Below are 18,015 nucleotides of genomic sequence, written 5' to 3' on the forward strand. Positions count from 1 at the left end.
AGCTCCAAATTATTGCAGACCAGCTGCCAGCTATGTTTCTGTGTCCATGGGGATGCATGAGTCCCCGTGCATTTTATCAGTACCAAGGACACAGTGTGCCCAGGCTCGCTGGGGAATTGCCTCATTCCAGGCAGGCAAAAGGGCAAACAGCAGGAGCCAAAAGTAACTTCTCTAGAGAGTTCATCTCCAGTGTAGGAATTACACCTGAGAATTCTGTACCACAGAGTTTATCCTTCTGTGTGTTTGAGGTCTCCCAAGAAAGCCCTGTGGTAGGAGTGAGTGTTTTCTGGGCTCCTGGCTGCATCTGGAATCTTGTATTGACACATTTATCTGCCAGAGCCACCCTTGGAAGAATCCTTGTGCCTGGTTCTGGCCAAGAAATATGTGTGGCATCTGGTATTTTGGCCGTTCACACTGAAAAAATATGGTAGTGAACAGGGGCAAACTGCCCAACAGCCCAAATTCCTTTGAGTTTCACTAGGGAGTGAGAGAACAGAAGAGAGTAAATCTTCACTCTTAGAAGCATGGCTTCCTGAGTCAGTATGCTGATGGGAGTTGACCGAGAGCAGGGTCCTGTCAGACAGGGATGTGGGTGGAAACTATGTGAGTTGAGTGCCAACGACGAGGTAGCAGAACCATGCTTTATTGTGTATTTGGATACTTTAACAAAAACTTGATGAAGGTGGAAGGACATAAATAATACAATCGCTATAAACAGAATTCATTTATGTAATGAGCTTTAAACGTGTTCCTCCAGCTTCATAGTTGAATGAAACTCAGAAACCACCGATGGACTTATGTGGAATAGCCAACCCAGTGAGCACTTAGTGTGTCAGCTGTATGTCTCTGAGGCTTCTTACCACTCTAGAGTTGACATCATAGTGGAGTACAAGCAGGAAATAAAGGACTTTAACCCCAAAACATTACAAATTATAACTTAGATATGCAACCCAGGAAGCAGATATAAGTCTTTATAAAAAATACTTTTATATTTTGGAGTATCTGCAATTTATGAAGGAAATACATGTGTTTTTGAAAGGTTAAGAATTCCTCTCATCCAGGCAACCATCTAAAAAAAATGAATGTAGACATACATGTATACTAAACACCCATACACAGAAAATAAAAATAAAAGGGAAAAGTAAATAGAAGTAACTTTCAATAATTTTGAAAATTAAAGTTAATGAACGTTTGTGAGTTTGAATGTATTTGTTGTATAAATATATACATAACTAATAAAATTTTTAAACTTTTATTGTCCATGTATTTGTTTCTTCTAGGTGGCATCTTTGTTCCTCTTTAAAGGGAAAAGTTGCTGGACTTAGTGGCCCATACCTTTAATTTTGAGAGGCAGAAGTAGGTGGGCTCTCTGTGAGTTCGAGGCCAGCCTTGTCTACAGAGCTAGTTCTAGGACAACGAGAGCTGTTACACAGAGAAACCCTGTCTCAAAATTTCAACAAACAAACAAACAAACAAACAAACAAAAAGGTGGCGGCTTAAGAAAAGAAGGAAGACAATAATGGTAGGAAATATTTTAAAAATGCAATGAAATAATACTATTTTTATTCAAACTTTAAAGCACATGGATTCTCAGTTAAAGCAATGGTTTCTTTCTATGAACTTGTTTATATATAACTACATTAATACAGTTTCCTCTTCTCCCCCTTTGGCCTGGTTGTATGTCACTGTGAGCATTTTTGTAAAACCTGTGGAAATAGTTTTTATAAATATATACTTTTATGCTTCTTATAAGAATGTCTCTATTAATCTCTACCTATAATGCATTTTATATCCTCCTATTTTATATAGGTAGTAACAATGTAATACACCGTCTTATATATTCTCTTTTATAAAAATCAGTTACCTCTACTATGTTTTATTTTCCGGACTTTACGGAAGATAGAAGGTGAAGGCTGAGTTCTGTAGCACACACTTATCCTTGGTAGGCTGAGGGAAGAGGATTAAGAGCTTAAGGAATACACAATGAGTTTGCTGCATGGTGAGAACCTGTCTAAACACACAGGGACAGTATGATAGAGTGTGGGCTTAGAAGTCAGGCAGAGTAGATTTCAGGTACAGCGTCCCCCACTTAAGAGCTCTGTGACATTGCAAAGTCCTCACATCGTATCTGGAAGATGAGAGAACTGTATGTCCGGTACCAAAGGTACTGTGGGCAGCAAGATAGTCAGGATACTCTGCAATACCAAACCCATTGAGTGCGGATTGATATGTCCTGTTCTTCCTCCTGCATGGCTACGAAAACACGTCAGGTTTGTTTATAACCTGTAGTCAGAGATTGCACGTTCGTTACCAAGCCACCTGGACTCGAATAATCATATAAAAACTATATTAATTCCAGCGCTGCTTGGCTGATGGCTCAGACATATTTTTAGCTATCTTTCGCATCTTAATTGAGCCCATTTCTGTTAACTGGTATCACGAGGCTGTGGCCTACTGTTAAGGTTCTGGCTTCTTTCTCCTTTGGCAGCTACGTGGTGTCTCCATGATTCCCCCAACTCTTTCTGTATCTCTGTTCAGATTTCCCTCCTGACTTTACTCTGCTAAACCATTGGCTAAAACATCATTAACCAATAAAAACATTCCCTATACAGAAGAACATCACACCAATAAGCAGATGGAAATACGACTGTAAGTAGAACATGTGGGTGGTTGCCAGTGGGAAGCCACTACTGTGCCTGTGGCTCTCCCTGTGTCAGGTGATTTCTGTGGCTCTCCCTGTGTCGGGTGATTTCTGTGGCTCTCCCCATGTCGGGTGATTTCTGTGGCTCTCCCCGTGTCGGGTGATTTCTGTGGCTCTCCCCGTGTTGGGTGATTTCTGTGGCTCTCCCCGTGTTGGGTGATTTCTGTGGCTCTCCCCGTGTCAGGTGATTTCTGTGGCTCTCCCTGTGTCAGGTGATTTCTGTGGCTCTGCCTGTATTGGGTGATTTCTGTGACTCTGCCTGTGTTGGGTGATTTCTGTGGCTCTGCCTGTGTCGGGTGATTTCTATGGCTCTGCCTGTGTTGGGTGCTTTATTCCTCGCCCCTGAAATGCAGCAGCCATGTTTTGAACATTGTTAGTAGACTTAGTTTCTCTTGAGGATTTTTTTTAAATGCTGCTTTTTAAAAGTGATTTGTTAAAAATATGTGAATGTCATATAAGTGATGAATGTTGCCTTTCTTCGACAGGCCTTACCAATATGTTCTAAGGCTACATGGTTCTGACTTGTTCAGATTGTGCTGACAGCTGGCTGTGTTGAAAGTATATGTACCAGTTTATTTAATTTTAGACTTTATTTTCACCGAGTTTAGTTTTCTTCATTGGTTTAATCTTGTATGGGTGTGCTGGTTAGTTTTTTTGCTTTTTAATCAACTTGACATAAACTAGGGTTATCTAGGAAGTAGAGGAACTTTTTCTTGGTTAATGAGTGACGAGGGTCCAGCCTGCTGTGGGCTGTGCTACCCATGTGAGGATAGTTCTGGGTTGCATAAACAAGCTGAGGCAGCCTTAAGAGCAAGAGAGTAAGCAGCATTCTTCCATGGCCTCTTCAGTTTCTGTCTCTAGGTCCTTGCTTGAGTTTCTGCTCTGAATTTTTCCCATGATGGATTGTGTTAGGAAAATGTAAACCAAGTAAACTCTGCTCTCCCCACGCTGGCTATAGTCAGTGTTTTATCACAGCAATAGAGAGCAAAGTAGGGGGTCGGGGAATGGTTTGCATGCAGTTTTACCACTGAAAAGGAAAAAAAATGGTGAAGTGAGTTTTTTCTCCTGTTGAGAGCCAGCATTTTGCTGTAGTTTAACTGTGTACTCTGGAGGCAGCCTGTGTGTTCAAACCTTGGCTTCATACTGGTGACGTCACCCGAGGCAAGGGGCTTACCCTGGGTCTTCCTCCTCTGTAAGTGAGTGGATGGTGAGGCCTAAGAGAATAATGGAACATGTGCTTTGAATGGGGTCCTGCATGGTGGGGCCTTTTCACACGCCTGTGTAATTGCACAGCTGCAGCAATGGCGAGATGTAAAAAGGGAAGGATAATTGAAAATGAGTAGAAGAATTAGGGTCAGTAGTTCGGAGGGAGTAGACTTGATTTTTTTTTTAATACCCCTAAAGTTCTGTTCTTACACATTTTCATATAATTAGTAATGGATATTTGGGATAGGGTATAGGACATAGAAAAGAACAACATAAAAAATGTTCTTGTCCCTGTCAGAGTTGTTGATATGTAAATCCCATGGAAACCTCTGGAAGCTGTGCTTTTACTTTAGGGACATCAGCGTGGGCCAACTGTGGGACTGTGTTCTGTTTGTTTTGTTTTAAATCTCTGAAATCCGCAAGAGTAATGCTCTTATCTCTACACTACTGTGTGATTTGCCACTGACTGCTGTCTTCCTTTTAACCCTTGGAGGGGGAGCGTGAGATTATGTTTCTCCATTACTGGCTTGTGGCTAAATGTGGGCAACAGTGTTTTTCTCAGTTGGGATCTGCTCTGCAGATTCTTCATAAGCCTGCTAGCCTCCAAGCATCTTCTCAACACCGCCCATCTTTCTGAGTTTCCATAGGGAACATGTATTGGCCAAGATTTTATTGAGTATACCAGTAACATTTTTTCTTTCAAAAACTTACTTTGTGTTTCTTATTTCTAAATATGCTCAGATTCAGAATAGATAAGTAAATTAACAAGGGAAAGTAATTTTATTTTACTATATTTTTTATTAGTTTTGATACAGACTCTTTCAATCATGTTTTACCTCCTTCAGCTCTGCAAGTGAGCACACACAGTCACATACCAAACCCACGAAATAAAATCTAACAAACAAAAGACCAATTAGACAAAAAAAAAAGTTAAACCAAAATAAAATGAATCAAAAAGTACATAAACCCTGAAGTTCATTTTGTATTGGCAGCTACTGTTGGGTATGTGGCCTGCCCTGAAGCGTAGCTGACACGCCCAGTGACACTCAATTGAAAAAAAGCTGATTATTTTTCTTGACAAATACCTTCTTGGTTAGGGATGGGACCATGTCCACTCCCTCCTTCAGTTCTGTGACCCCATCCAGCATGAACCTGTGGAGGCGTCCTGCTTGCAACTGTCTCTGTAAGGTCGTACATGTATCTGTCCTGTTGTGCTTGCAGGATCTGTTGCCTTGGAGTCGTCCATTCCCTCTGCCTCTTACAGTCTTAACTCCTCTTCTGCATAGGTCCCTGAGCCCTGAGTGGGGAGGGCTTTGATGAAGACATCCAGTTTAAGACAGAGTGCTCCAATGCCTCCAACTCGATGCGCAGGTTGTGCTGTTGTGGGACTCCGTGTTAGTTACTGTCTCCTGAAGGAAAAGCTTCCTTTTCAGGAAGAAGGTAGTTTTTGAAGGGCTGATTGCTTAGAAGGCACAAACCTCTAAATTTTACCACTAACAGCACAGACACCGATTAATCAATCAAGGGATTAATTTTATCTTTTTCATTTGTCCTAGCATACACAGTAAATGACTTTGTCCTCTGTGCAGTTGAGGTTGAGATGCGAGGCCCGTTGTTTAAGGCCACATAGTTATTTTGGTTTCAATTCTGGGTCTGTGCTAGGGCCTTCTCTTTGTACTGGGGAGCTGTTCCAAAGAAGCACCAGTCTTTATGATATCTTGCTATTGGAAATGGAGCTGGTACTGTCAGAGTGTCTTCCAAATTGGAATAAGAAAGTAAACACTGCCCCTGTTAGTGCCCAGGGAAATTGCAGGCAGCGGTCAGTGTTCTATGCAGTCATTGCCCACATTGTGCATTAGTAGTCCAAGTGTGTAGTTTCCCACACAGAGGTGGTTGGGGAGAGCCTGTGATTCTCAGAGTACTGGACAGTTTTTTCAAGACCAAGAATGAAGAAAATCTTTTTTTCTTTTTTTTCGAGTATGTTGTGATAGTTTACATTTTTAAACTTGCATATAAAGTAATATGGTTTGTTATGGCAGTTTTGTACATGTGCCATTGTACCATGTGGTATTGTTTGGTTAGTGACACTTATTAGTTTTTGGTCAATCACAACTTACTCTACTTTTTAAAATGAGGAGGAATCAAATGGATTCCTTTTGGCTCAGGAACAGTGACTAACTCTCTCCTGGAGACTCTGTTCTGAGTCAGCAAGGAGGTCCAGCTCTGGAGGTGGCTGTGAAGAATAACCATGGTATAAGGGTTGGGGATGGTTAATGAAAGTGGCTTTGCAGGTGTGTGTCCACTATTTCAAAGAGCATAGTGAAAGAAGTGTTAGCAATGGACTTGGGTGGATTGAAACAATTTGGGATTTGGGGATGTTTGTTGGGATTTGGGGATGTTTGAGGGTTATGCTCTTTTTTTTTTTGGAGAACATTCTAGTCATGGGGACATTTGGAAAACCTTTAAAATGTGACACCGTGCTTTTTTAATAAAATTATTCAGTTTATAATTTCTTGCTTAATGTACTGTGGTGCTGTTATAGTACATTTTCAGCGGTGTGTGTATTGTCTTCCGAGTTAGGGCTGTAGGCATCTGGGCTGAGATAAGTTTTCACAGTTTTGCTCTCAGAATCTCTTGTGTGCACACAAGTGAGCCCTCTTGTTCTGTGGCATGAGGGTCTTGCTGTAATTCAGGACACCAGTGATCCATCTTGAGAGGAGCTTAAGGAAATGCTTTGAACACTTTGGCAGCTTTATATATATATTTGTGTGTGTATGTATACACACACATATATAACTTATGCTTTCTTATTATTGCAACTATTACAAAACATTTAAAATGATTTTAAAATGTTTTCTTTGCTGCATATAAAGAAAACTGTTGAACTTAACTCAATATAATTTTAATAAAAGAATTATAATAACAACAATCACTTTTTATTCTTTAGGTTGTTTATTGAAACAGAATGACTCCATTTTATTTCCTTTCTCCACAGAGTTTTATTTTAGCTGGCGTTTTGAATCCTTATAGAGAAACACTGAGCCCTGGAAAAGATGCTGGAAACCATAGGTAGGACTTCCTCCTACTTCTCTTCCTCCTTGCGTTTGTCAGAAGGGAACGTGTTTCCACTGCTCTCTCAGTGTTCCACGCTCTACATAGCTGTAGTAACTGAGTTTTAATTTTTTTTATCCAGTAGCACTGAACCATGTAATGGATTTCTATATTTGTGAAAATTTATTCACATGATTATAAAAACAAATCTTTATAATAAAAAATAAACATGTGAGATAGTCTATAAATTGCAAGTTTGAATAAGCTTACTGGAAGCTCTGTTTTGTTATATGACCACAGTCGTGACGTTTGGGTATCCCAGGAAAGCCCAACAGTAAGTTAGGAGTGAAGCCCTCACTTGTTAGTGCAGGTGAGGACCTGCTTAGTGCTTGGTTCTGCCCAATCAGACTGTAATCATCTCTCAAATTCCATTTCAAATAGGAATTTCTGCATGATAAATTTAGGCTGAGAGAGCTGGATTTCCTCTTTCCCCTACTGCAGTATAATTTTAGAAACAATTGACTATAGAAGGCTGTGTCAGATGTGGCACACACTACAGAATCTGCCATGTCAGCATTGTGCCTTCTCCAGGTAGCTCTTGGGAGACTGAGTACTGAAGGGTATGCACAGCTCAGTCTGTCGCTAGGACAATGATGTTAACTCAACAGTTGCCAGTTTTGAGGAATTAGGACAATAAAGAGAAAAAAGTGTTGTTTGTGACATTTGACTTTGGATTCTGTTCCTGCTTTGACCATAAAATTCTGTGTGGACACATTTTCCATGTCCCATTCTGCATTGAAACCATAGACCATAAAAACTGTAGGCACACATAGGCAAGTTCCTTATAATTCAGGAGAAGGAAAGGGAAAGTGTGGCTTCCATTAAAACCACTGTTTTCTGGATTTTATTCTGTCAGCAGTTACTAGTTATATTAGTAATAGATTTGTGTTCTGAGTTACTATGGAAAATGGGACAAAGAACGAACAAAATTTTCATGTGTGTCTTTATCATTCCTTGTTGAGGATTTCTGCAGGAACAATATTGTTTATTTCAGCTTGTTTGTATGTATGTGCTCATTATTGATATGATTTTGTACTTAATTACCAAGTATCTGTGGAATGCCAGATGTGATGCTATCAGTACTGCCTCTGATTTCTGTGATTGGCAATAGATGCACATGCTGTCTGTCATCATGACTGGGTCATGACATATTTGAATAGTCTCCATTGGAAAAAAACAAATTTGAATTAAAAATTGTAAGAACCTCTGTTTGTATAATTCAGGAATATGTTGAAATTCACTGGTTTCCACCAGTATATAAGTTGCTAGACCTCTTAGGGCATATTGAAAATGCTCACTTCTATTACATATCTAATTTGTAATATGCTTAATAGTAATTTGAATTATATTGGTTGGGAGCAAATATACTATTTAATTTTAGGCTAGAGCATTTTAAGGGTTGAAGCAGTACTTTTGAAATGTCTATTATTAATAGTTCTATGTTATCAAGTATAGACTACTTCATTTTTGATATATGAGATTATTATATTTTGGTGGTGATTCGTCAGTGACATCCACATTTACTTAGTAATGGGTTAATTATCCATTTTTCTTATGTGTAAATATGATTTCCTATATCCTTTATAAAAAGAAGAGATTATATTTTTAAGGCCATACAAGGCTTCATGCGACTTTTGCAAGAGCTCACACATCTGGCGCTGAGTTCAGTTACACATCATATGTGTCGATTTTTGTAACTTCACACTTTTGCTAAGTGTGTCCTATATCCTATTCCTGCTCTTAAATGAATCCCATTACAGGAGACTTAAAGGCTTATGGTGAGAGGTTGTAGACTCCCATTAGGAACTAAATCAGTGAAACAACTGGATTGTTTTGAAGCATATGTAAATATGCTACTTAATTTTGAGAAAAACATTTAAACATGAAAAGAGTATCCCTGTATTGAATTAAAAGTATGTAATTTTGCATAGCTTTGCCCTCAGTTAAAATACGACAAGGCTATGCACTCAGGGAATTGTCTCAGGATTTCTAGAGGCACAGTGTCCTCATAGATTTGACAAGTCTTTTGAATGCTATTATTGACTGATGCTTCTCTTTGGAATAGACAAAACCCGAGCCCTGCAGGCAGCAGAGCGCCTGCAAAACAAGCTGAAGGAACGTGGGGATGTTGCAAACGAAGACAAACTGAGCCTCCTGAAGTCTGTCCTGCAGAGCCCACTCTTCAGTCAGATTCTCAACTTGCAGACTTCTCTACAGCAGCTGAAAGACCAGGTAGGGTGTCATCACCCAGAGTGTCCCAGAGCTTGTGAAAAGGGCTCATGCTTTCCCAAAGGCTGGCTTTTGTGTCTGTTAATAAATAATGGAGCCATTTAACCACTAACAGACATTTAGACTCACTGTGGCTTTTCCCTGCTAGTTATTTTTGTCCCTGTTGTTGCGGATGATGTGACATGATGTTGAAAGCTCGTGTGGATGCTTAGACAAGAGCTCCTACAGGAGGAAGGCTGATGAAAATGTTGGGGCTGGGTGGCTGCAGTCTTGGTTTTCATCGTTGCTAAGCCCTGTTGTTCATGTGATCTTGCTCATTCAGATTCAGACATCAGTACAGCTACAGGGTTTCAGAGAAGCCTGAATTTGTATGTTTAATCATGTGTGTGAGGAAAGGAAGTCACCTCTGTTTTGACAGTAGAAGGATAATTACATTGTCATCAGTTTAAGGAACTGCAATTCTCACTTCTTAAGAGTGTGCAAGTAGCACTTGCTTCCATGACAGCATCAGATGGCGATAAACATTAGGATTTCTAAATGTATCACCACATTTTATTCCTTGTAAAAATTATGAACATTATAAAGTTTGAACATTTATATTAAAACTGAAAGTGTATCACATGACAGAATGAAAACCGAAGTCAGATGTTCTTTGAACTTACTTAATTTAATCACCATTTCACAGGTTTTAAACGTATTCTTAAAACAGTTTTTATCCTCTCCAGGTTTGAAGTCAATTTAACTATGTTCTCATGTTTTTAGAATTAATTTAATGGTTATGGATGACTTGCTAGCAAATATTCTGCCTTAAAAGGATAAAAATGAGCCGGGCGGCGGTGGCGCACGCCTTTAATCCCAGCACTCGGGAGGCAGAGGCAGGCGGATCTCTGTGAGTTTGAGACCAGCCTGGTCTACAAGAGCTAGTTCCAGGACAGGCTCCAAAGCTACAGAGAAACCCTGTCTCGAAAAACAAAAAAAAAAAAAAAAAAAAAAAAAAAACAAAAAAAAAAAAGGATAAAAATGAAACTTAAAAACTGGTTTCATAATTCAGTGAAGGAACGATTCTAATGGGATGGATGTTCCAGATGCCAACAGATAGATAGTAGAAGAGCATGCTTAGTGTCCTCCAACCTAATCCAGATTCTGGTATGCTTCTATAATTCTTCAGAAATAAAAGGACTCCTCAGAAATATTTGTATTGGGCTGACGAGTAGCTCAGTCAACAGAGTGCTCCCGTCCCCAGACCTCTCTATTAACAAACAAATGACAGCAGCAACAACAGACAAGCTGGGTGTGGCCATGCTGAGGAGGTAGAACTAAGGGATCCTACATGCACATGTACCTGCACATGGTAATATGTAGTCAAACATACACCCCACAAACTATTTCCTCTTGTAAGTTTAAACTCCATTATTTAAAAGGTCATGGTGTAAATTTAAAAAGAAGTTTTTGTTGTGTCTGTGTGTTTCTCCTCTTGATAAGTTTTGGAATTGGTTTTCAATATTGATGGATCGGCAAGTTTTGGGGGAAATTAGTTTCTAGAATACGGTATGGGAAATTATCTCTTTTTTTCCCTAGCATGTAAGGAAATTAAATAGAGTTTTCTTAGTGTATTGTGTGAACACAATTGTAATGAGGTGAAAATTAAGTCATATTATGAGTTTTAAAATACATTAGTAGTCAAGTATAGTAGCTGAATCTTTGCCTACTAGCCAGCCTTCTACAGGGAAGAGGGTTTGTGTCCACTGTGTCTGATGAAAGGACACCAATAGCCTATGTGTTGCACTGGTTCTGTTGTTTCAAAATAGAAATAGGATGTAGCTCTAAGGCTGTGTGGGCCTATGTGATTCACATGAAGCCTGCTGGGAAATCTATTGAGTATTGCAGTGAGTTTCATATTCTATGACCAGGTATAACTGTTGTGATTTGTATTACTTATACAGGAAAGTCTCTGAGACTATAGAGAGTACTGAGACAAAGATCATTCTGTGAGGATGTAAGATTATTGAACTCTGTAGACAGATTGACAGATGACGGCATGGCCAGAACTCTGAGAAGAGTTCAAGTGCCAGCATCAGAAATAAATAGCATGATGGGAACGTTGAAGAGAGGAACTCAGATTGCACATGTGTGAGGATGGGGGATGTTTGGGGGATACAAGTCTGCAGTCAGGCTGGTGAATTCCCAAACAAGAGGCAGGGTAATGGATAGGGGCAAGATATGTGACCCACAATGCCTCCCTTGATATAAGCCTACTTCTTAGGTGGGAAACTCCTAGCACCAGGGCATCTATTAACTAGGGACTCTCAGACAGCATCTCAGTAAGGTGGCATCTGTGAGAGGCGGGAACTGTTGTAGAATATTGTATTTGGACAGCCACTGGACACTACATTACATTCTTGGAATGTACTTTCAAGATTAAGTTGTGAGGCCCTTGGGTTCTGCTGCCATGTCTTAGGTGTATTTGAACCTTTGTCTCCTTGGCCATTTGTCACGTAGAAGAGAAAACTAGTAGAAAAGGAGGAAGTGTGTAGCTGTGCCCTGTTAGTCACAATGGTCCAGAAAGTGAAGACTTTTATAAGGGAGAGCTGCAAGTGGATGTTGGTTTCGTTACGGCCTTTGGGATCAGCAGCCTGTTTTAGATCTCTTGCTTCTTGTTTTTCTCAAGGATAGACTTGACACTTATTCATCTCTCAAAGGTTGGTGACTTTTCCCAGGACTTTGAGATTTTGGATTCTATAAAGTTTCTGCAGTCTAGTATAGGTGGATGCCATTCTTTACCAGTTCCTTTTACTTATCAGACTTTTTACTTTTTATGAGTCTACTAAAATTATTTTCTATTTTAATATTTAATCATAAATTTGTAGCTATTATCATCTTAGATTTAAAAATGCTAACTTGTGAACGTTTATAATTTAATAATGTAAAGAATATTTTTTTGTACCTTGACCATACAAATTATCCATTGCTACCCATTTTAATTTGTTACCCTATACCTATATTATGTTTTCAGTGTACAATTTTGTATGCACAGTAGATAGAAATTATTGCCTCTGTCTTTTTTACTGTTATCGCCTCCCCCATACCCAGCATCATTCTGTGTCTTTTAGAAAAGCAGAGGAAGTGAATAATTGAAAAGCTCGAGGTGTATAGGGCATACTGAAGAACATGATCATATTGTTGCATTAATGACAGATGCTGACATGCCGTGTTGAATTAAACCTGCAATTTTTCCCCCTCCAATCCTCCTCATTACTTCTATTCAATGATGTTTAATTTTTCCAATTTGCTTCCACAGTACTAAGATTGCCCTTAGAAATCCAACTGTTTCCCTTTGGCAAATTAAGCACTTGACAGGTGTGTAACTGAGAGGGCAGAAAAGCCGCGCCCTGGAGGGATGTGCTATTTAAATATTGTCAAAAATATTAGCAGGTCTGAGAGTATAATTGATGCCTCTGCTTAACTCCGCCACATTGTGTATTGTTCTAACGCCAGCGAAAAGGATGTATGCTATTAAACCTGAATAATCTCTAATCGCTCCAGCTCATTTCCTATCGCGTGGCTCCTGTTTAAGTGAAAAGGAACTGCGACTGTGTGTCAGTGATCTGTCAGATGCAGGTTCTCAAGTAGTGTCCTCACTGTCACCTCGCCATCACAGCTATTAACTACAGGCTTTAATGCGTATTCATGAAAAGAATCCAGCTATTGTGGGAGAAATAAACACGTTAGCAGTTTCATAATAGAAACGTGTCAGCCTTGAGGATGTCGGATTTGCATATTTATGCGGGGAAGTTACTCCAGTCCAGTATAGATGTGGATGCTGCTTTCCTGATTAATTAATTACCTTACTTTATGAGTGACCCTGGGCACTAAATCACTCCCCCATGTTATTTGTAGGAGCAATGTGAAATAATATTATTAATTATACATAGAAATTTAGGATCAGGACTTAGAAACTAGCATTATTTTTAAATGTTAGCAGCAGAGAGTAATTCTACGATGGGAGAAATGGTGTGGCTAGCCCACGTTACCAAGATGCTTCTCTGGGAAATGAGCCTTGGGCCAGGAATATCAGGGGTAACAAGATTAGGAATTTTGTTAGCATATGTGGTATGTGGCATTCTGCTGCAGTAGTGTTTTGGTTAATATATCCAGGTTCCTAGTTCTTCTACCTGCCCCTTTCAAAAATATGTTGGCCACTACACATTTTGTTTAGATGTGTAAGAGCCTAAGATAAACTTCTCTTTGAAATTTAAAACATCTTTTGAAATAACTGAAGACATGCTAGGTTTTGCATGGCATAAGAGTTGGCAGATAGAACAGCTAGATTGTTTAAAAAAATCACTTTTGTTTTTGAAGTGCCATCTGCGTGCTGTAACGTTTTTGTATGTATTTCTGTGTTTGTAAGTTTTACCTGTTTACATTCAGAAGCACTCCTGATGACAAACACGTGGAACAATGAACAACAGTGAACACAAATACACAACACATACTGAAAATACCACAGAAGTGGATTGGTGGATACCCAAGGACCTTAGTTTATAAAATCCATATCATTTCATTTTAGTCTCTGGGGGTGGGGGCAAAGCCCAACCAAATGATGTAAGAATTGGAGGTTATAAACTTCTCATTGTGAGACATTCGTTGAATTAAAAATTTCCATGGCTATGAGAGTTAGCACGGTGGCAGCTTTATAAAATATTTATAGGCATTTATAACTACTTTGTTGAACATCTAAAATCAATGAAAACCAAGTTCTTACTATCTCAGGAGAAAATAGAACACAGGAAAACAAGGAGCCAGATGCTATGATGGAAAGAATACTTAGCTTTGACTGAAGGAATAGTCCTCCCTAACAGGGACAATATTTAAGGTGGATCATGGAAAAGGAGTTCTTTTCTGCAGAAGTGGGGAACAGTTTCAGATGGAAGGGAGAATAATTACACGTGGGCAGCGTGCTTTTCAAATGAGAGTGTTGTCTGCAATCAGATTTGCTTGTCCTCCTTCGGATGACGGAACTGCTGTGGGTGTGTGATAGGTAGAGGTTGGGGAAGTCGCTACATGCCCTTCAGTGCTGAGCACGGTCCTCCCCCAGCTTGGAGTTGCTAAGTTTCTTAGTCTGCAGTGCCCACAGTGAGAACCCTTGTTCGCAGAGTCACATGCACACCTTTATTCTCCAATGTTCCGTCAAGAGAATATGGTCACAGGACACACATTTCAGCGTAGTAAAGTTGATCTATAGCAAGCACACAGACCACATCATCTCAAGAGGAGAAAAACTCAAAATCAGGAATAGGACAGTGGTATCTCCTCTCCTCCCTTCTGTTCAGCTTAGTACTTAACGTCTGAAATAGAGCAGTAGAAGGGAAGGAGGTAAGGGGGATACACGTAAGAAGGGAAGACAATCAAAGTTCCCTTATTAGCAGAAGTGACGCTATACCTAAGACCCCAAGTGCTCTGGCAGAAATAGCTATTTTTTTGTGGTATTAGCCATAACAAAATTAAGGTAAGATTTTTAGTAACATTTTGATAAATAAACACTTTGAATATAATTTTACAATATATGAAGTGTGCTGCAAAGTAATGTTATTCTTCATGTTCCTGATGATAAGAATACAGCATCATGGCCTAATGTAGTAGCGGCCTTCCTAATGAAGCTACCTGAAGTGTCAATGTAGAGATAAAGGTAAACACTGCTTGTGCACTTTATAGAGTCCCTTCCGATTGTCTGACATGAGCAGAGTCATGCCTGAAGAGTCTCGTCTGTGCATAGATGTCTGTAGAACTGAAGAATCAAGTTCCTATCCACATGTGGAGATAGGATGCCTGTAAATCACAATGTCTTCTTATGCTTTAGATTGATAGAAAGACGAGGTCTGAGGAGATGACTCAGGCGACAGAGCACTTGTTTCTCAACTGTGAGAACAGGATTTTGAATCCCCAGAACCTTCATATAACCTGGATACAGTAAAATGTGTCTTCAGTCTCAGCATTTCTGAGAAGGTGGAAGGTGGAGACAAGAGAAGCCCTCAGCAGCTCAGGAACCAGCTACCCTAGCACAGACGGTGGCAAGAATACAAGACTGACTCAAAGAAGGTGAAAGACAATGATGGTCAGCCAAGGTCCTCTGGCCATCCCGTGAACTCATATCATACACACAGACACACACAAAGAAGCAGACAGACAGACAGATAGGAAGACACACAGACACACACACACATTTTTTAAAAAAATAAAAATGAGAAATTTTAGTACTTGAGCATCTAAAATATTTTAGTATGGGGTGGGGATAGGTGTGTACACATGCCATGGCAAGTGAGAAGAGTTCGGAAGACAGCTGTGTGAAGTTAGTTCTGTCCTTCCGTCTTCATACGGCTTTCGAGGATTTGACTCAGGTAATTAGATGTGAGAGACAGAAATGCCCTCGTTGTCTGGCCAGAACTGACATATATGTGTATGTATATCTTTGTGTGTATATATGTGTACACATAACACACATATGTATATTGTTCTTGTGTGGAAAGTTGGAATGGGTGTATGTGTATGTATACCTGTGTGTATATATGTACACATACACATATTGTTATTGTGTGGAAAGTGGGAATGGGTGTATGTGGAGGTCACAAGGCATCTTTGTGGAGTACGTTCTCTCCTGCTTCTGGTTTGAGGATCACACATTGCCTTCAGCTGTCATGTCTCTTTAGTCAACTGTTGTGGGATGTTATTTTAAGATTGTTATATTCATGAGGGTTCTGGGGATCAAATTCAGGTCGCCAGGTTTGTAGGCAAGCAGCTTTACCCACTGAAGTATCTCACTAGCCCAGTACTTGAGCGTTTTACTGCGTAATTTGACTTTTGTAATCTGAAAGGAGCTATTTTGTGATGTTTCTCTTAAAGAGTGAAAATGTTTGTGTTTCTCCAACTTTATTTTATTACCTAACAAATTTGCCCCATTCCTCGATTCTAATTTACGATTAAATGGCTATTCTCCATCTGTAGGCTCTCTGCTAGTTAAAATATGTATCACTTCTTGGGACTTAAGTTAGGACTTGCTCTTTTGGGTGTTGGAGGACAGAAAGAACGAAAAAATGTACCGTGGCCCCATTAACAGAATTATCAAAAAATTACAGTTCTATCCAGTGTCTGTTGCTTATGAAAATGGAAATGGAATAATTTTAAGATAGAGCATTGTAGTTGGCTAAGATGAAATATCTGTGTTTGCAAGGATACAAGGGAGATAAGTGGATCGGAATGAATGATGTGAAATCCACAATGAATAATCAATTAAAGTAAAAAGAAAGAAAATGTCTGTGGTGTTTCTTGAAATTCTGATGTACATTATATAAAAGTGAAGAGAATGAATTTTTTTTCACTTTTCATAAAATTTGTTTACTGGAGAAATTTCCAAATACTTTGTTTTAGTACAATAACAGCTTTAAATGCTTGTTCCTTAACTAAATAGTAAGTACAGAAATATTGAATGGGCTGAGTTCTTGTTTTCACTGATGAAGAAGGCAGTGTTCAAATGACGCAGAACTGGGTTCAAATCCAGCATGTTTCACTGTTGAAAATTCCTGTGCATCTGAGGCAGCAAATGGTGATAATTGTATGATACTTTTGTGACAAAGATTAAAAACTTCAGAGGATTAAAAAAATTGAAGAGCGCTGCTGCTCTCCCAGAGGATCCGAATTTTGTTCTCAGCACCCACACCAGGTAGCTCAAAACCCACGTGTGACGCCAGGTCCAGGGAAATTGATGCCCCCTTGTCTGTACATGCAGCGGCACGTACGTTGCACATGGGCCCGCAGCTCAAAGATTATTGCTTAACTAATTCACACTTAAATACTGTTAAACATTCTAAGTACCTCTGCATTAAAAATGCAGAATATCATTCTTTTTCCAAGAGAGAATTTTTTTAACATAAAAAGACATGTGACCAGTGTTCCTTTGGAGGTATTGTGCTGTGCTTTCTCCGAGTAGACACTCCTTTGAAGAACGTCTATCATCGTTTTGTGGTCGTTGTTGTCGCAGTGAACAGTTGGAGTCTATTCTGTGCCAGGATTTACATTAGTACAGTTCTGTGTCGTCACCATGTCGGTGTTAGAAAGTAGACGAGAGGATGCTCTTCATGGTCTGAGAAGGTTGTGGGGGCACAGTGAGATTATGTGACAAAGCTGGTATCTGGACCCGGCAGGCTGAAGCCAGGACTCAGTTCTCAACTGTAGAACTCCTTGTTCTTTATGTTTTATTGACTTTGAAAATTATGGACCATACTTTAAGGATTTTTTCATGACTTGGGGTCTTTTAGGACAATTTTCGGGTCATTGTTACTGATAGTTTTTAGTAAATGATCTTATTTAATAGTATGATCTACACACACACACACACACCACACACACACACACACACACACATCCACACACACACACACACACATCCACACACACATCCACACACACATCCACACACACATCCACACACATCCACACACATCCACACACACACACACACACACACACACACACACACACATCCACACACACATCCACACACACATCCACACACATCCACACACATCTACACACACACACACACACACACACACACACACACACCCACACACACACTCTGCCAGCATCACCATCACCACCTCCACCATCACCTTCTTTTTTTATGGACTAACCTTTCTTACTGAAACTTGATATTCTAGGGCAGCAGTTCACAAACATTTTGACTTGATGGTGATATGTTCTTAAAGTTTATGGAG

At 39.6% G+C, this 18,015-nt stretch overlaps 1 protein-coding gene across 8 annotated transcripts in view; it reads left to right on the forward strand.

Moving 5' to 3' along the window:
• Positions 1–18,015, forward strand: part of Mpdz (multiple PDZ domain crumbs cell polarity complex component) — a 155,989-nt gene that overhangs the window by 15,099 nt on the left and 122,875 nt on the right. For all 8 annotated transcript variants that reach the window (XM_038333928.1, XM_038333930.1, XM_038333931.1 and 5 more), the window contains exons 2-3: positions 6,903–6,976; positions 9,084–9,250. In XM_038333928.1, coding sequence (XP_038189856.1) covers positions 6,961–6,976; positions 9,084–9,250 — 183 coding nt within the window. In that variant the 5' untranslated portion in view covers positions 6,903–6,960. The remainder of the gene's footprint in view (positions 1–6,902; positions 6,977–9,083; positions 9,251–18,015) is intronic.

This window comes from Arvicola amphibius, chromosome 6 (assembly GCF_903992535.2).
Source record: "Arvicola amphibius chromosome 6, mArvAmp1.2, whole genome shotgun sequence".
Classification (NCBI taxonomy): Eukaryota; Metazoa; Chordata; class Mammalia; order Rodentia; family Cricetidae; genus Arvicola; species Arvicola amphibius.